Source organism: Scleropages formosus, chromosome 11 (genome assembly GCF_900964775.1).
Source record: "Scleropages formosus chromosome 11, fSclFor1.1, whole genome shotgun sequence".
Taxonomy (NCBI): Eukaryota; Metazoa; Chordata; class Actinopteri; order Osteoglossiformes; family Osteoglossidae; genus Scleropages; species Scleropages formosus.
Window position 1 is genome coordinate 7,678,318 of NC_041816.1, and position 20,399 is coordinate 7,698,716.

Below are 20,399 nucleotides of genomic sequence, written 5' to 3' on the forward strand. Positions count from 1 at the left end.
TCACTCTAACTAAACTCTAAGTTGCTTCGGAGAACAGTGGCACCTAAATTAAAAAAAAATCTAGTTATGATTGCTGTAGTTTATAATATGTGATGCACTATCTAGGAACTTTGAAAAATATTAATAGAATTCATTAGGAATTATGGAGTGCAAGTAATTCCTTAGTGTCACGTCCACACCCGCACCTCAGCCAGTGGCACCTGACTCCAGTTAAGAACCTGACGACAATCAGAGTGCTCACCTTCAAAAGACACTCCTTAACCCTTTCTCACTTGTGGAATTTCATCGAGGCAACCATCCCCTCTGTGCCTACATTACTCACTACATCCCATCTTCTATTTTCCTTTGTCCCTGTCTCCTGTTCTTCTTTCCCTGGCTTCTGACCATTCGCCTTGCCTCCTGACTTTGACTATGGACCGTCGCTCCCACTCTTACCGATCAACTAAATCCTTGCCCGTTCCGACAAGAACTCGTCTGATCCCTCAGTTCTAAATAAATTATCCTGCATTTGGGTCCAACTTTCCCCACGTCCTCTGTTCCGCATGAAACTTAGACACTTGATTGAAACAAATATTTGTGAAGGGAGCTCCTTCTGTGGACCATAGCAATAAGATACATTTTTTTGATCAAAATTTAAGAGAACTCGACATAAGCCCCATATATTAATCAAAACCAAAATCTGAGTTATGGTTTAACAGGAGGGGGGTGCAGTGCGTTGGCTCGGGTCTTGCTCTCTGGTGGGTCTGGGGTTCGAGTCCCACTTGGGGTACCTTGCGACGGCCTGGCGTCCCGTCCTGGGTGTGTCCCCTTCCCCTCCAGCCTTTTGCCCTTTGGTGCCGGGTTAGTCTCCAGCTCCCCGCGACCCCGTATGGGACAAGCGGTTTCAGATGGTGTCTGTGTGTGTGTGTGTGTGTGGTTTAATAGGGATATGAAGCAGGACAGGGCAAAGGTTTTGTTAATGATATTTTGAATAATTGATTGTAGAAGAGAATAGAAGATTGTATCCTACCACATTCCCACATTTTACAGCTAAGTGTTGACCTGGTGAATACGGTGCTGTATTTCATCTGATGGGAAATCCTTGGTTGGATGGGTTATTGCATTTTTCCTGTGATTTCTCAAAGAGTATTCCTTTTGAGATTAAAGGGGTTAACCCCTCCACCCCTGCTTGACATGACGCGTTGGGAACAGAAGCAGACCAGAGCCCACAATTGGCTGCTGGAAGAAGCCCAAGCTCAGATCGGGGCACCACTTTGATGGAACTGTCGAGCATCTGCCAAGGGTGATTATATGCTGCCTTTGTTAGCACTGTAATTAGTCATGGTTGGCCTTGTAATACCCAGCATCGATCATGAGTTTCACAGACAAACACAGAAGAAATTGAGTTTCTTCCCCTGAATCAGCTCCTTTAGTCATTCCAGTGTTAATAATAACAAAACTCCAAATGCAAACCTGGTTTGGAATAGTACATGATTTCAAAGCTTTGTTATAGTATGTTTGTTGCAGTGTGTTAATTGTTAATGTCAGGCAGACATTTTGGCGCTCAGATGATGTTGAATCAGGCTTTTTCCTAGGCCCGGCAGCTAGGTTACTGCGTAGCTCGTGCTGAGAAACATCCCTCGGCTCGGATGTTCCTCTTCCTAATGAGCAGGGAAATGGGTCCTTTCAGAGGTGATTTAAAAACCCAACAATGTGAGAGAGAAAGATTAGTCCCGTCCAGATTTGGCACATTTATCTGTAGAGAAACCGCCCTCTCAGATGGGTCCAGATTTCAGCAGTTTTTTTTCTTTCCCTCTTACAGATTTATGTCTCCCTTTCCCCCTTCAGACAGTTGTTTTAGTTTTCCGACATGGTCTGATTGATCATTTCTGACGCACTCTGGCTAGTATGTACTGCAGCCTCATAAATGTCAGAATCCCTATATGACCTATTTCATTTCTTTTAAATCCTTTTTACCCTGGAAGAGGGCAGTGTGGCACGTGCGTGGAGGATATGGTCTTGATTTTATCAACGTGTCAGCCCTGCTCTCCAAACTATGGAATTTCTACTGAATTTTCCCCTAGTGATGGCTGGCATTAGCAACCAATTAAAAGACCATAAGCTTTAAAGAAATTAAATGGCTTCTTAAATCCAGCAGGCTTATACAGAAACCCTTAAATACTGTGAAGGCGAAGGCTAAACTGCGGCCATTAAAGAACAATAAGCCTCTTTATGAGTTTATGACCTTGTTTAGGTGACATGTGAGACTAAGGGAGTATGTGAGAGTCACGTCACATGACCAGCAGTCGAAGGATGCTTATTTGGAAAACCATATCAGCAGTGGGGGAGGGGGAAGTCAAGTCTCGTGCCTCTGAAGAGTCCCAAAGAAACGCACTCCATCTTCACTCTTAGTGTGACCATGCACCTGGCACTATTCCAGCCCCTCCAAGTTCAAAAAGAACCTTGACCGCACTTTGCAAAGCAGATAAATGCTCACAATATTAAACGGATTTAATATTGCAAGGACATCCCCCCCTACTCAGTTCCTCCAAATCCCACTCTTCCACTGCATGTTTTTAATTGTATGCGTTCTGCACTTTTTGGATAAGTAAAACCCCTGGGACCCATGCAGGACTGTGCTTTTTAGTCTGTTCACTCTTCTGTGGTATTGAACCTGTTCTAAAACAAGAAATAACGGCTTCGCCTTTTGCTTGTTTCCCTACCGCGCTGTTACGCTGTCGCTAACCCTCTGCTTCTCTCCCCTCTCTGTCATTACAGACAGCACTGCCAGCATCTTTGTCACCCGAAAGGGCTTCAGCCGGATGACCCAGGACATTTACTTCCTGCCCATCGAGATAAATGACAACGGGGTCCCACCCATGAGCAGCACCAACACACTGACCATCCGTGTGTGCAGCTGCGACAGCAGGGACACCATCCTTTCCTGCAATGTTGAGCCATTTATCCTACCAGCAGGCCTCAGCACAGGAGCGCTGATTGCCATCCTGGCCTGCATTGTCATCCTGTTGGGTGAGTCTTTGCGGGAGGTGGCGCTAACAGTTGGTAGGGCTTGGACGTTTCATAGCAGGGCTCCTGTAAGAAGAGTATCTTGCTGTAGAAAAACATGCTCCTTCTTACAGGCCTCAGCTTGCTGTGTATTCTGCTGCTTTGGGCTGTAAATCACACACACACACACACACACACACACACACACACACACACATTTTCTGAACCACATGTCCCATACGGGGTCGCAGGGAGCCGGAGCCTACCCGGCAACACAGGGCGTAAGGCCGGAGGGGGGAGGGGACACACCCAGGACGGGACGCCAGTCTGCCGCAAGGCACCCCAAGCGGGACTCGAACCGTAGACCCACCAGAGAGCAGGACCCGGTCCAACCCACCACGCCCCCGCGCCCCCGCGCCCCCCCGGGCTGTAAATCATCATTATGTATATGTTAAAGTGATGCATTGAAAATAATTCATAATTTGTAGGTTGAAATAAAAACTGCTGAAGCAAAATGGCAGCCTCCAAAATAAGTTGACTTTGGTATGACTTGTATGGTATGGTATGGTAATAGTATGATTTTACATTAGCATGGTAATTAAAGAATATTAGTATTTTTGAAAAAATATCTGTGAAATTACATTAGCCATTCATCAGTGTAATTAAAAAAAAGCCTTTTATTTTCTTTATAGTTTTTACTGTAATACATTCATGTTTTTATTCTCTGTATGTTGCCCGCATTTGGACGCAATAGAGTTATTCTCAGTAGTCTTTATTTGTAGTGTTTTTTCATCTTACAGTTATACTAATTTATTCACATGTTTTCAGGCATCATATTAAGTTAGATGTTCTGCTAAACAGTTCAGCAGTTAGGTGTCCTATAGAGTTTGAATAGACTGATAGTGTTTTCTTTCTCCACCACGGCAGCCATCGTGGTGCTCTTTGTAGCCTTGCGCAGGCAGAAGAAGGAGCCCCTCATTGTCTTTGAGGAGGAGGACATCAGAGAGAACATAATCACATATGACGATGAGGGTGGCGGCGAGGAGGACACAGAGGCCTTTGACATCGCTACTCTCCAGAACCCTGACGGTGCCAATGGCTTCCTGCCGCGAAAGGACATCAAACCTGAGCTGCAGTACCCGACCCGGCCCGGGACGCGCCCAGCAGCTAATAGTGTTGATGTGGATGACTTCATCAAGACGCGCATCTCGGATGCAGACAATGACCCGACAGCACCACCCTACGACTCCATCCAGATCTACGGTTACGAGGGGCGGGGTTCGGTAGCCGGCTCGCTCAGCTCCTTGGAGACTGTTACTACGGACTCAGATCTCGACTACGACTACCTCCAAAGCTGGGGGCCGCGCTTCAAGAAGCTGGCCGACCTCTACGGCACCAAAGACCCTGCCGATGATAACTCATAACCCTCTCACACTCACCATTGGAGGTTCACCTTCCAAGGCCTGCCCACAATGGTGTACACCATGTGGAGTTTGCTACGAGAATACTGCGAGTTCATCTATTTATGGTAAACTTTTTTCATTTAAGCGTACTTGTAGTATACTACAGTACATACTTAAATGGGGTTGAGTTTGAAACCAAGATTTAGTGTGGAGTGAAAGCCAAAAGACAAAAAAAAGATAATAAGTTAAAAAAAAAACAAAAAAAGACATCTGAGCAGTACTGGTATGTATGAAAATGTAGACACGCGAGACATTGTGGTAGTTACACTTTGCGTTTTGGTTACTCTGGGAGTGGCTTCAGCGAGGCGCAGCAAGAACATGAAAGGGACAAGGATTGCAGGAAGACACAGCAAAGCTGATACTGTGAAGGAGCTCACTATGGATTAAAAATGGTTGCCTTATATTAAAAAAAAAGAAATAAATCAAATGAAATACGAGAGTTAAAAGTCAAGTCAAAATTGACTGCTTCGGTAGCACGTCCATCTTCCAAACGGAGCATCCTTTCTGACTTTTAGGTGTTCTTTTTTCCATGACCATGACACAACGGATTATAACAAAACGAGGAACCGTTTCCAGTGTTTTCTCGGAGTCCCCACTTCAGCCAAATGAAGTATCAATCACAAGGAACAAGCTGTGAGCTCAAAAATCGCCTTAAATAATGGACACTCTTGCAACGCAGTGCATCTTTTGTAACTTGAAATCTATATCCTAAAGCTAAAATATAACGTACATATAACGTATGTACAGTACAATGTGCAAATGTCTCGAGGATCAAACTTGCGCCTATTAATTCTTGTAAATCTCTTTTTTATTATAAAATGATTATGATTATGGTTAGATTTCAGTTGTCTTTATTTCTTTTCTCTTTACTGGTGTATGTTTTTCTTCCCGGTGAGAAGATACCAATCTGTTCTGTCGCAGTGGGAGACGCCTAATTTCTTATGTCGATTTTATGGTACCTTTGTACAATTTTAAAAGTTCTTATTTTAGTATACATACAAATATCAGTATTTCAACATGTAAGAAATGTTACATCACACTTATATTTTATGAACATTGTACTGTTGCTTTATTATGTGCTTCAATCTCAGAAGCGGAAAACTTTGAAATAAATGCTTTTTATAAAATGACTGATGGTGTTAATAAATCTGTAATAGCAAGATTATTACTGTGAGCAGTGTATGTCATACTGTTTTTTGGTGTCTGAAAAAGAGGCTTCGGTGTGCATCTAAAACAGCTAGGTAAACACACACGTTGACGTTTTCCTCTAGTATTACAGCACCAGACTGTCAATTGACTGCTCAAAGAAAGAAACCCATTTCCCCCTCTCCACCCCTCGCCAGTTCCTTTGCAGCTAAAGGTCGGCATGCACTTTGGAAAACAATGGGGAGGAGAGGTGAATAGAAGTGAGCTCCAGAGCACCTGAATGAGTTTTCCCAACAATGTCCCCCAGGAGGCCAACAGAGGGGCTCTCTTTTGCTCTTCTCCACTGGTGACCCAACAGCTGTTAGATAAAAGCTAATGAAATACTACTAATGAGTACAAAAGCAAAAGAGTACATTTATTATCTAGGTTTATGTGTAAGCACAGGACCAATCTGATTTGACTCTCAGAGAAAGACGATGCCTTTGCAAAAGAGAGACTGATGTCTTTGCCTTTAAGGTGGAAAATGGATAGATTTTCATCTGTTGGAAGTGTGAATCTAGTGCTTTTGGTGGATATTCAGAAGAAGCAGAAGTGAAGCAACACATAAATGGTGTGGCTGAGGAAGGTAGTACTGAGGAACTTTCCTAAAGGTTGAGGAAACAGGCGAACTACTCAGGAGCCCATCAGAAAGAGAGCTATTTCACACAGGACCAAAAGGTGACCCAGTCCCGCAGGTCACCTATGGTACATTTTGTTCAGTGACTGGATGCACACGCACACAGTGCCAGATCATGAAGCTCTACAGCACAGCAGGTCTGGTCCAGAGAGAGGCATCCATCCTCTGGCATGGCCTAGCTCTTTTCATTACATTTCAAAGTAAAACTCAACATTGTAGCTTCACCCCAGAGCTATGGGCTGCCACCTGCTGCTGTGTCGAATCTGCAGGAGAAGTCAAAAGCATAGCCATTCTTCAATCCCTGTGGAGTGCTCTGCCATTGCGTGGTTCTGAGGAGTGCAAAGACAATGTTCCTTATCTACTGTAGCCTTCTAAATTTCTGGACCTTAATCCTGTCTATCTTTTGAGGGCTTCTCTGGAGAGGCAACTTACACAGGCTTTTCTAACTCAAACTGGTAATCATAAATTGTAGCACTCCTCGTAGGGAAAGAGCATGACATTTCTGCACAACAGTCCCCGAGATTCTAATTTCTTGCTCAGTCTAATCTTCAAGGTCCTGACAACAAACCAAGAGTTCTGTGTAGTGTTTAAGTTTACTATCTGTCATCACTAATGAAGGAACATCGTGCTGATGTAGTGGTTGGCATGTTTGTTGCAACTTTAGGGTAACCTGTGTTTCTGAGGTCTAGTAAGTGTGTGACGATTTGTATTTGTGTCAAGTTGGTAACAGAAACATGACCATAGATGATATAAAGTGAGGTTTTTTTGAAACACTGTGAGCAGGAGCATGGTTGTTATGAGCTATTTTGATGTTTACATTTCCATTTATTAATTTAGCAGGTGTTTTTTTCTCCAAAACAACATACATTTCATAGAAAAATACAATGAGTGCATGACATCAACAGAAAGGGAGACTTGGTTGTAGACAGGTGATTCTAAATCACAGTTAAGGTAGTATTAATGTATATGTATAGTATAGTATTGTATAGTTAATGTAATGACATTCCACCATTTGAACCAATGTACGTCACATGAGTAGCTGCATAAAGGTTTATCCATTATTCAAGAATTTCTAATCAAAGAATTATAACAAACATTTACATTAGGTGAGTAGCTGCATAAAGGTTTAACTATTATTCAACAGTTATAATCACAAAATTACTGAAAACAACATTTACATGTTTATGATGCACTTAAGAGATCATGGGAGAAGAGTGTTCGAAAGAGGTGAGTTTTAAGACCCTTCTTAGATTTATAGAGATTCAGCACTTCTGAGTGAACGTTGGGTCATGTGGTAAAGTACATTATATTGGAATGTGTTCAGTCCATCCATCCATCCATCCATCCATGAGTACCCAACCATTTCAGGTTGTTTTGGAGCTAATCCCCGAAATCATGTGAAGTAAGATGGGCTAGTGTCCTGGATGTCCTTCCCAGCTCTTCAAAGACCCTCATACACATACGAACAAACGCTGAAGACAATTTAGAACCACCAGCTCACCTCAACAGGTGGTCTTTGGACTGTGGGAGGAAACCTGATCACCCAGAGCAAATGTACATGAACATGGTGAGATATCCAAACAAAATTATGCTGCCAAGACTTGTAAGCCCTGAGACACCACTGTTTAGAGGCACACGTGTTCTCCCTCTGGGATGCATTAGGCTCTGTCAGTCTTTTGTCTCATCTAGAGAGAGGTTTGCCTCCGTAAATACAGCCTTGTGCCTCGAATCCTCAAAGCAAACAATTCTATTCCCTTCTCACCTCGGCTTTGTGTGGACTTCCATGTGGACCCAGAAATTCTGAAAAGCGCTATAAAACACACAGACACCATCAGCATCACATAAGATGATGTTCACAGATCTGCAATGGCTCCCTACAATTAAAATGTTTCCTTTCCTAAACCCGGGGTGCGGTGGCACGGTGGGTTGGACTGGGTCCTGCTCTCTGGTGGGTCTGGGGTTCGAGTCCTGCTTGGGGTGCCTTGTGGTGGACTGGCGTCCCATCCTGGGTGTGTCCTCTCCCCCTCCAGCCTTATGTCCTGTGTTGCCAGGTAGGCTCTGGTTCCCTGTATGGGACAAGCAGTTCAGACAATGTGTGTGTGTGTGTTTCCTAAACCTTTCACAACCTTGCTTTTCCAAGAACTAGATGCATTGTCTATTTTTTAAACACAAATCTGTTCTAATTCTTAATGCTTACTGGTCTAATTCAATGAGAAACAACAAACTAGAGCCTTACTGCAGGCTTTAATAATGCGTGGTGTACCATATTTACGTCTTTACGCTACACATCTCTCAGCAAGCCATGTGCAGCATAAGCTACTTGCCCACTCTTTGATTGATTTACATTATACAAAAGTGGGCTACGAGCCACTGTAAAAATATATATGACAAGTTATGAATCCTGTTATGAATACAGATTGTGCCACTGCATTAACTCTCCCAGGATCTCTCTTCTCTCCGAAAGGGTTCTCGGTAGAAAGTGCTTTTCTGTCCTTCATTCCCCTGCAGCCCTTTATGTAAAATGTACTCGACCACAGACATTCATTCCGCGGAGTGTGTCAGGCTGCACTTGAGATCATCTCCTGTTGTCCTAATCCATAAAAACAAGCCTGGGTACACTGCAGGGACTATTGATCAATTCTTGGTTTTGCATTGGGTGACAGTGGTTGCTACCTAGAAGAGTTGCAGCAAGGTGAAGAGGAGGATGGGTTGCCTGGTCACAAGACACATTTACCACACTTTTATCAGAGGTTAATTTGCATTTTTAGTGATTTTTCGAACAGGTGTGTATGTGTTGTCTTCATCAAGTCTGTAATCCTGGTTCACAACTACTGCTCTTACATGGTGTGAAGATGACTCCTATGATGTCACCTCAGCATTCACTCTCATGCCATTTTGATGAGAACATTGCTAAGGTGCAACAGTGTCACAAAGATGAGGAAACTGGACAGCCTATACCCTGAGGACAAGGGCCCCAAAGGCTGGACAAGGGTGTTCTGTAGCTACTGTTTACACTGTGAAATTGATCACATGCTTATCACACACACCTTTATTGCCAACCTTCTAGAAATTAGCTGTGTAGCTTATACACTGGAAACTTGACAGTGACACAAAATTTGATCAAGGCACAAATTACTCCTGTTAACCGTTTTTTTTGTAACTTGAGTGCTAATTGTGTGCTATCGCCAAATAACCCCAAGCTTCAAATGACACCAACTGTCAGATGGTGCTTTTTTCCCTGACATGACATGTCTTCACTTTAATGTGATCTCTGTGAAGCAGCAAATGAGAATAAAAATAGGCATTGCACACTTGGTTTCCCTCAGGAATTGAAATTAATTTCTCTATCTAAAACAAGCGATTACTCAAACGTATATTAATTATTCTGCATACTGAACTTTCTGTATGCCATTAACGTGGATGCCAGTCAATTTCTGAAGCAGTGCTGATTAGCTGAAATTCCTTTCTCGCTCAAAATATAGGAATGAGCAAATGTGACACAATGAGATAAAATACTACACTAAAGCCATAATTTATTGTATTCATCTGATTCTAATGGAATCAAAACAATAACTACTGCAGAAGTCAATATGTTATGAGTTGCCTTTGGCAACTAAAGAAAGAAAATACAGATTAAACTGGTGTTTTGGTTATAACTGTGAACATATGAGCATTCAAAGTAACTTATCAACACAACCAAATACATATTTTGCCATGTCACTGTAAGAGACGAGGCAGGAGACAGGAGATACAGTCGCCCGTAGCTGTGTGCTTTTATTTGCTAGACAGCGGAGAAGGATGGAGATGGGAAAGAGGGAGCAGGGAACAGGTAGGGAAGGGTTTCGTGCAGGCTGGGAGAGTAGGGTCGATCGGGACGAGGGCTTCGTGTCAGGGATCGGGTCGGTGGTCGTCTCGGTCTGATTCTCCTCCTTGGTCTCTTCCCCCTACTGCCGGGCACCGGGGAAGAAATAGGGGTGAAATCAACCCCAGCTGTGGCTGCTTTAATCCCGTCTCCGCCCCCTCCCTGGGCAGCCTCGGTGTGCTACAGTCACTTTTCTCCTTTCAGTTAGTTGAGTTCATGAATCCTGCATCTCAAAGAAGGAAAGAAATACAGATAACTCCTTTTCCAACCGCTGTTGTCTTACACAGTCACCATGCCGTTTCGGCAATTAAGCAATTTTGAGAAATCAATTAACTCAAATCACAGAGCTTCCAAGCAATGTGTTTTGTGGCAGATGCTGTGGAGATTGTGAAGTGGTAAACACTGGAATCCCACTTAATACACAAGTACATAGCAATAAAACAGAAAACACACTGTCCACCATCATGTTCAATGAGAAGCATCTTTGACTCTCATTCATTGATAACTAAAAGATAAATTACATGATAAAAGAACAACTGCCGCACTTTAGATTCAAATGTCTGGCTCAGAGGAAGGAAATGTCATATTGGTGTTGACTGTTTTCTTATATTTATATATTATATTTATTTAGCAGATGTTTTCCTTCAAAGCAACTTACTATGGATACCATGTAGTGTTATAAGCACGCACACCTTATTCACCAAGGTAACTTACACTGCTAGATACATTACTTACAATGGGTCACTCATCCATACATCAGTGAAATGCACTCTCTCTGTGTCAATCATACACTATGGGGGAATCTGAACAGCATGTCTTCAGACTGTGGGAGGAAACCCACACAGACACAAAGAGAACATGCTAACTCCCCATAGACTGAGCAGGGATTAAACCCACATCCTCTCACGCCACCCAGGTGCTGTGAAACAGCAGCGCTACTCGCTGTGCCACCATGCCACCTACCATGCTGCCCAATATATTGCAATCAAAGGATCCAGGTACAAATAATTCACTCTTCCATTGCTGATCAAGCAACGGATGTTTAATTGATGAAAAAAATTACCGTGCTGTACAAATAGGTAAATGTTAGTAGTTTAGTGTACAAGGTGTACCTAAAATTTGAAGTAACCTTGGAGAAAGAGGTCATAAACTAATAAATATAGCTACCAACTAATGTCAACAACTGCCTGCCCCAAGTGGGGTCACAGCAAGCTGGAGCCTATCCCACAAACACAGCAAGCAAGGCTGAGGGAGGAGAGGAAGCACCCAGGGTGGGATGCCAGTCCATTGTAAGGCACCCCGAGCAGGACTTGAACCTTGGACCCGCCACCCAGCGGGCACCGGTCAAACCCACTGAGCCACCACACCTCCCATTACATAAATATAAGATGCACAATTCTACAGACAAGTCACAATGTACAAAGTGCATTAAATATGTTTTTTGATTAGAAATGTGGTTTGATTAGCTGGAAGCAGCCGCCAGATTATGACATGCTCAGCTAGACATTCTTGTCATTTTTGAACTTTAACAGAAACCGTTGTCTTTGACACTGAGGCTGCAGTTAATTAATAAGCTGTGATTTGCTTGATCAGTGTGGAGGAAAGCATGCTCTCAATGTCAGCACCACTCCGCCTTGCCGCATGAACAGTATCACATTGCTTACAAAATTGTTTCCTGCGGCTGCGTATCAAGACTAATTGTTTCTTTTCCCGATCGCAGGCCTAAGCTCCCATTTCCTTGTCTTTGTTCAGCACTCCAGCAAACTCTGTAATTTTGAATATGACCTTATTAAACCTAGCAGGGGAGCAGCTGTCAGCAAAACAGAGCAAATTGTACAATAATTACAGATTTCTGAATTCATTTACTAAATAATACCCCATACTGATATTTGTCTAATTCTAAGACTTAAGTGTGCATGGTCCCAACCCACGCGGCCCAGTCCTTCATTAGCCAACAGCCTCGAATGCTTTTTAATGAAAAATATGAATGAAAACCGCTTTTTTGATGTTTTGATTTTGATGAACACTGGATTTTATGTCACAGTCATACTGGAATTCCAATCACTGTATTTTAAGATCCTCCTTAAAAAATTTAAAAATTACAGTGCATGCAATTGTAAACAAAAATACCTCAATGATCTTTTACCATCTTTACCTATGTTCTCAAATTGCATTGCATGATGTAGTGCACTTCAATACATTTTTTTATGAGATCTACATCACTTTGGTGAAAAGTGTCTGATAACTGAATACATGTAAATGTAAACATACATTGTAGAGCTGGAAGCATGAAACTTACTTATTTAAAACTTTTCCTTTAGTGAGTGAATGTTAAGAACCAGTCTGCCCCACATTAAAGGATTTAGTTTGAAGTTGTCAGGTCCAGGTGAATTATTGCAATAATATTACTCCTTAGTTTGAAGGTAAATGCAATTTTTCATAATTTCAATATGATTACAGTAAGCATCAGGGTAATGTTATTTATTTAGTCATTGGTTATGTGGCCATACTGGCTTTGTCCTTACCGTAATCTCTCTCTATATATATGACAACAATGTAATGCTATGTACAGTACTAAACAACATCAACATTTTAAACAACATTTTTCCAATATTTTCCAATGTTTATCACTTAGCTTGAAACTTGTTTCCCCGTACAAGTTTCAAGACTTTCAATATCAAGTTACATTTGCAACAACAACATCTGGATGCATGTTGCTAAACCTTTGAGTGTCATGCCCACACCCACCGGCTCAGCCATAGCACCTGTTGCCGATTAGCACGGCTCGGTATAAAAACAGTGCCGACACGGCAATGGGTGTGGAATCTACAACGCCCTTCCTTAGGCTTGTACATTCAGCTTCTTGCTTTCCCAGTACCCAGTTCCCAGTACCCTGTTCCCTGTTTACAGTTCCTGCTTTTCCTGGCTCTTCGACCTCAGATTGTTTACTGGTTTCTTGAGTATTGCTTCGTCCCTTACAATGACGTTAGCTCCTTGGAAGATCCTCGCCTGTACCCAACCTCAGTCTTTGATTGCTCCCGTGTTTTGGCACAGCAGCACCCACACTTGGGTCCAAAGCCTACCTCCCATCTCCTGCCCGCAACCATGACACTGAGCTTGAATTTCAAGAAAAAATGTTTTGTTTTCCTTGTCTTTAAGTTTTATTACATTACAAAATTATATTAGCAAAAATAACAAACAATACCAGACAAAATTACAGGAAAATTGCCAAAGCATCTTTCAACTGTTCATCCCTCCAAACAAGATGATAACACAGTGGCATTTCAGCAGGAGGCTGTTGGTTTGGATCTAGGAATATGTTTTGCAGCTGTGCCCTACAGCAAAGTTCTCAAACTGGATCAGATAATGTAAACATTTTAGGGTATTATTTACCATTTAAATAATTAAATTTTAATGTAATTTTTTTCTTTTTAATTTTTCAAATTTTTTTTACATCACTCACTGACTGTGACCAGGTTATCTTCAATAAATTATGCAGCAGAACTCAGTTTCAAGGATGGCAGTGCTTCAACAACCTTCTGGTCTAGCACCTGTCTTTCCATCATTTCATGTTATAATGATCAGACATGCAAATGTGAGTTTGATGTGTGGGGACATCTTTGAAGCAGAGATGCGAGGAGTTAAACTGAACCTTGGTCGTTCTGTAAAAAGCACCTTGTGACCCAGAGAAAAGTATAAGGCAAGTTCTAAATGTTATTTTCTGATACTACACCAGTCAGGCATGGTTTTGTTGTTGTTAAACCATCTGCTTTTGCTGGGGTCAAAAGACCTTGTCATTGAAGTTGGCTGTCCCTGCACATGCCCCTAACCCTTAACTCATTGGACATTAAATTTTTTTTTTTCAGGAGGACATTGTGCCTCCCATATTCCCCATCCCAGCTTTGTGATGGACAGTTCCTCAGAGGTGGGTGATGCATTAATCAAAGGGCCAGAGGTACGGTTAAAACACAATGGCATAAATACCACAGTTATTGCACCATTGTTGCCAAAGGTGAGTTTATTGATCAAACCAGCAGAGGTTAAGGCCACATCGTGAAGTCTGTTTACACAAACCATGTGCCTTGATTCCGTTGGTGCTTTGTGTCAAGTTTCACTTGTTTTTTAACAATAAAAAAATTAAAATAACGCTCTGTATAGTATTAAGTTAAAATCCCTGCTTTAAGCAATTTAATCTGCAAAGGAAGCATGATTCAGAATAGCTAATTCCAATGCTATTAAGAAAATGCTATTGTGCAAAGTACAAATTAAGGAAAGATTAAACATTTCATGAATTTACCCTTTATTCTGCAGCTTTTTTCCCCAGTGACAGTTTTAACCTTGCAAATTTAATTGCAAATAGTATAAACTGCTCTTTGTTTCTAGGGAGAATCAAAAGCCTGCTTGATGCCCCTCTTTAACCTTTTAAGAAATAACACAGGAAACACTTCTAAATAAATAATATTACTAGGTCTCTAATGCACACCTATAAGGACAGAGGTCTCCAATCTTCCACTCATGGTGTTATAGTGCCTTGTCTTTGTTTGGAAACGGATTCATTTCCTGGTCTTCAGCTTTAACTTAATATCCGTGTAAGCAATATACTTGACACATAGAGTAGGTTAAAATGCCACTTATACAAAAAAAATTTTTCTTTCAGATTTCATTTTGGTGAATGGTTTGACAGGGGACGATATTGTTTTCGAAGTCTGTATCAACTGCAGTGTTTCTGCTGCTGCGAGGTCAACTGACACTTGAGATTCTCAGAAGAGCTGCCCTATGAAAAATCATCATTCTCTGTAAACATGTGGATGATTTTACTTTTTAATTTTTAATGTTTTCCACTTGATAAAATTGAAATTTGATTTGCGTGACAGTTCTATTGAATTCTGCAGTATCTGGACAACCTTCTTTAAGTTATTCAAGTATGCTACATGAAAATACCAGTAATATATTGTAACCTTTCAACCTGCTCTTTGTATGTGGACATATTAGCAATTTCTTGGTGTACTGTCTCTACCTGTTGTGACCCTCTGGAGTTCACACACACACACACTTTCAGAACCGCTTGTCCCATACGGGGGTTACGGGGAACCAGAGCCTACCCGGCAACACAGGGCATAAGGCTAGAGGGGGAAGGAACACACCCAGGATAGGACACCAGTCCATCGCAAGACACCCCCAGCGGGACTCGAACCCCAGACCCACCAGAGAGCAGGACTGCGGTCCAACCCACTGCGCCACCGCAGTGGACCTCTGGAGTTCATAAAACCATAAAAACTACCCTGCTGCACACATAGGTAAAACTTGCAAATTGCAATGGATGAGAAGTATTAGTAAGTAAACATACACTCACAGATTGACTGAAGCTGCTTGTCCCAAGAAGGATCACAGCAAACCGGAGCCTGGCTGCCAGACACACCCAAGACAGGACACCAGTCCATCACAAGGCACCCCAAGTGGCACTCAAACCTCAGAACCATCAGAGAGCAGGCACAAGGCAAACCTGCTGTGCCAGCACACCCCCCACACTAAATAAACAACATAACATTTACACTGTTAAAAAAAGAAAAAAAAAAAATACTCTAAAATGAAGAGAAAAATAAATGTCAGCTGCCATCAGGATTTCATGGGTTGTATTTCTTTTTTTTGTAGTGTTCGTGTTTTTACTTGCTGCAGTGCAAACAGTGTCTGTTTTTGATCCATAATGTACCCATAAAGACCCAGTGTTACCTGTGTCCATTTTCACCATAGCAAAGGCATGTTGCAGTATTTCAGCACTTGTAAACTGATTTATTTTAATGTATGTTGTTCATAAAGAAAAAAAAAATACAATCACCAGACAAATAAGCAAAGGTGTAAAAATGATGATATAACAAATGATGAGGAAGGAAATGACAACAGTTAATGGAAAAATGCTTCTTGTATATGTAACAAACTGCGGGATTCAAAATTAAAACAAGAAGCCTTTCCAAATCTAGAAACTTGTGTAATACTTATTGTATCAATAATCTACTACATCTGGGTGATTCTTATAGAATCAGTTCAGAGTAAGTGCAATGATTGAGGGTACAGCAGCATGAGGAGGACATGAACTCAGAACTGTAAGGCAAGGACTCTAACCAACACACCACCTGCTGCTCCACTCAAAGTGTGGACACATGCACACCAGGAAACTCATACCCCAGGAACAATCCATTGAAACGACAGATATGGCAGCTGTTGGACTTGAATATGAATTTCAAATAAGTATACTTCCTCTAACCAGCAGAATACATGCAAGAGCAGCTGTGCCAACTTGATCAGAAAGATGTTCCCAGTTTTGCCTGGAAGGGTGTCTGCATGTTAATTAAAATTTCTGTTTATTATAGGTTTGCCCGTATCAGTGTTCACAGTTCATCATGTCATTGTTCATGTTTATGAATGAATCGCAGGAGACGCTTTGAGCTCAAACTAATGAAAACGAATCCTCTGATGAGATTCCAGGTTCCTCTCCACTGCGTTATTGGAACAATTTGTCTGTGATTATGAGGTAGCACTCTGGAAGTCCCTCTTCAGGTCAGAGAAGGGAGACCAGTTATAGAGTGGTCAGTACTGTTAATCACTGGGAAGTAAAATGAAGCAGGAAAACCCCTGCAGTCCTCTACAAAAATATTTTATTTATTCAGTAACAAGCAACTTACCCTGATTTATCTACGCACAGAATTTTTACTGTATTAGGGGAGGATAATTACATAGATCACAGGTACTACAACAGGGGTTGGGATATGAACCCACATTTTTTAAAGTCAAGAGAGCAACTCTAACCACAAGACCATCTACAGCAGGTAGTATGTAGGTCAGCTTGATGTGTGATACTGGGTGGAGCTTTGTTGAGCTCTTTTAGGACGCATGGCAGAGTGATGGGGTGAAAACAATTAGGGTTTTTTGTGGTTTTAATTAAAATTTTACAGAGTGATATTCTCTCACAGGTCCAAGTCACAAGAGGTATTGCTAATTAAAACATATATCCTTGCAGGTCTGATTAGTAGCTATAGCTTTGGAGGCCAACTGGGGCCTGAGTTGTGCAGTTCAGGTGTCTGAGCTTACAGATTCTTTTCAAATATTATAGAGGAAATCTTTTCTTTTGCTTTTCCAAACTGCTACCTATCTCTTCCTGCCCTCTTTGAGTTTTATTGTCTGGTAGGTGGTAGAGGGATTTGGAGTTATCACCTTGTAAAGAAAAGGACATGGGTTTGTATCAAACTCCCTCTATCACACAGCTGATCAAGGTGATTCAGTAAAAATAACCCACTTTATAAATGGTAAATCATTATAGATTTTCATATGTAATGTTATGTTACATGGATTATGTTACGTTATATAACTGAACTTTTTTGTCAGATTTGTCCATCCATCAACACAATAACATATTACAGATCAAAAGGCAAAAACATGCAGGTAAGAAAGAAAATGTTATCTTGGACAAAGGTGTCAGTTAAACAACAACAACAATGACAATAATAATAATAATAATAATAATATTAATAATAATAATAATAATAATATGCAGATGTATTTATCACTGACACATGCTCATAAGTTCATTTTAAATCAGATCATTTCCAAGAATAATGTATGAGCATCACCTATAGAGTATGTAAGAATAATACTTTTATAATTAAATGCTAAATATAGAGTATGCTATAAAATTGCAATTAAAATAAAGGTCATTTAGATTTAATTTAAGTCAGTTATTGAAATAAAGTCATCAGTGGGTCCACTCACAATATTATATTCAAAATATTGTCATAATTCATACAAAGCTGACATTTATAATAAAATAAGTTTCATTAATATCTCTTCACTGTGTTAGATTTTTTTTGGCCAGGGCAGGGATATGGCAAACAATATATTTTATGGTAAAACACTTATAACACCGGTACTTAAATCGTTGCATTGGCTCCAGGTGCAATTTAGAGATGCTTATAAAATCCTGCTTTTGACCTTTAAGGCAGTACATGGCATTGCTCCAGCTTTCCTTTGTAAGATTATTGATTCTTATATCCCAGGATGATATCATCGTTCATTGGATGCGGGTTACCTTAAAGTACTTGTGATCAATAAGACCTCAGTAGAAGGTTATGCTTTTAGTTATAGAGCACCTAAACTGTGGAATACTCTACCAGTTACTGTCAGAAAATGCCCCGTCTGTCTCTGTCTTCAAATCCAGACTAAAGACTTACATGTTTACTCAAGCATTCCACCTCAAAATGTAATTTCACTTGGCTGTCTGTTTTTCCTACCTCTTTACCAATGCAAATTAAATTTACTTGTTAAAGTTACAAATCACGAACTATTTCTTCTTGTTGAGCACTGTCTCCCTACATAAGACTTGAGGAGTCCGACCAGTGGTCACAGACGCATCCTATGCCGACTGAAGATGATGACCAGCTGACATGGTGGATGAGATGTATTATGCTGAGCTGGGGATTCAAGCTGCCATACAGCAACAATATCATTATTACTTGTAAACTGGCTTAGAATTGTTACTTAATCTAGAATGTCCAGGAGGGGTGAGCAGCCACCGGCCCTTGGACCCCCAGAGGTTTTTATCTCCCTCGATTTTTGATTGGGAGTTTTTGTTCCGTGGCCAGTAGGCATACTTATAACTCTATAAAAGTTTTATATTATGATAGTCGGTAGTCAACTGTCTTCTTTGTTTCTTTATTTGATGTATTTGTTTTTCTTGCCTTATGCCTGTGTTGAAGCGCTCTGTGTCACTGCGTGAGAAGAGTGCTCCATAAAAATAAATTGAATTGAACTGAATTGAATTGAAATTAATTTATTAATTCTGCAACAGTACTGTCTTGAAATTTTAAAAATTCTGACTGGACTCTGATATATGCTTTAAGTGGTGTTAAAGACAATTTGCACACTCACGTTACGAACTGCAATCTGTGGAAGCTAATTATGCCAAATGGTCCCTAATTTTCAAACTGACTTTTCATTGTCACTACTTGTAATGTGATTTATTGATAACAAGTATCCTCTACTGCTTCACAATTAGTGAATGAACGAAGTGTCCTCTGGTGCTTCACAATTATTCCTTTTTTCTCCATCAGATGCACCCACGACTCCTAATCAAAGACTCTGTGCTTAATTTTTAATACGCCTTTTTAAAATTTCTCAATGCGAGCATGCATTTCCTGCAATGCCCCTAAATTATTCATACTCGATTTATAAGTTCTAAGGCAGTTTACGTATGTAGAGAGATTTTTATGTGCATAACAGAAAAAAAAAAAGTTCTTATTCTGCCCTTGGCACCAGAAGACTAGAGAACTTTCTGGGTGATGATACATGGTCACAGTTATGAAAAAAATAAAGGGGACAGTTATTCTAATATGCGTTGAAGAGGGGGCTGGTGTCACTAAAGCCAGTGTGTTGTGATGTTTTAAAGAGAATACTGTTTGCCATCTCTCTCCTCGTACCCGGGTGCCTTCCCCTGGCGAGGCCTGCCGTCCGTCTTCATCAGGGGGCTGCACTAAGATGCACGGCCCGGGTGCCTGCCTGTGCGTGCTCCAGATGGCAATGCGGCAGCCACTACCAGATTAGATAAATCTTCATTTTCTTTTCCATTTCGAGGGAAGAAAGCTCTCATGTATTCACATGTCCTTTTTTCCCTTGTTGTCTCCTTGTTAATATTGCAAAATAATGTTCCACTCTTGTCTGTGGCAGATCAGCTCTTAATCCTTCCCATTGTTTCCTTGCTGCTCAACAAAATCCCCACCAATGGGCTGATATCCATTCCCTTTGCTGTGCTGGACAGATGCTATATCATATGGTACCACACAGACAGAATAAATAATCATATTCATTAAAACAAAACTGAACTCTTGCAATTAAAATTGGGTAATATTTACATTTAGATTTACATTGATTCATTTAGCAGACGCTTTTGTCCAAAGCAGCGTACATCTCAGCAAACGTACAATTTATGCAAAACATTAAGAGAAGGAGACGTAGCTGCAGACATGAAAGTCTCAAGCAAACCTAACTTGTTACCTACCACTTGCTGCACCAAGGGTCATCGCTCGAGTAGGTGCATAAAACACAGGACAGACAAATTCCGATACCCTCCCACATTTTTTTTTTAAAAAATATTATAAGATACACAAATAAGCAAGTACAATGCCAGAGTAGTGGCTGAATAAAGGTTGTATCTGGAGATGCTTACAAAATTCCGATGCGTGAACAGTTACACTGTAAATGAGCTGGAGAGATCTTAGGT

General features: G+C 41.0%; 1 protein-coding gene across 1 annotated transcript in view; it reads left to right on the plus strand.

Annotated features, from left to right (window-relative positions):
• Positions 1 to 5,535, plus strand: part of cdh11 (cadherin 11, type 2, OB-cadherin (osteoblast)) — a 58,007-nt gene extending 52,472 nt beyond the window's left edge. Inside the window, exons 11-12 of the mRNA XM_018752601.2 lie at positions 2,758 to 3,009; positions 3,913 to 5,535. Coding sequence (XP_018608117.1) covers positions 2,758 to 3,009; positions 3,913 to 4,409 — 749 coding nt within the window. The 3' untranslated portion in view covers positions 4,410 to 5,535. The remainder of the gene's footprint in view (positions 1 to 2,757; positions 3,010 to 3,912) is intronic.
• The last annotated feature ends 14,864 nt before the right edge of the window (positions 5,536 to 20,399 follow it).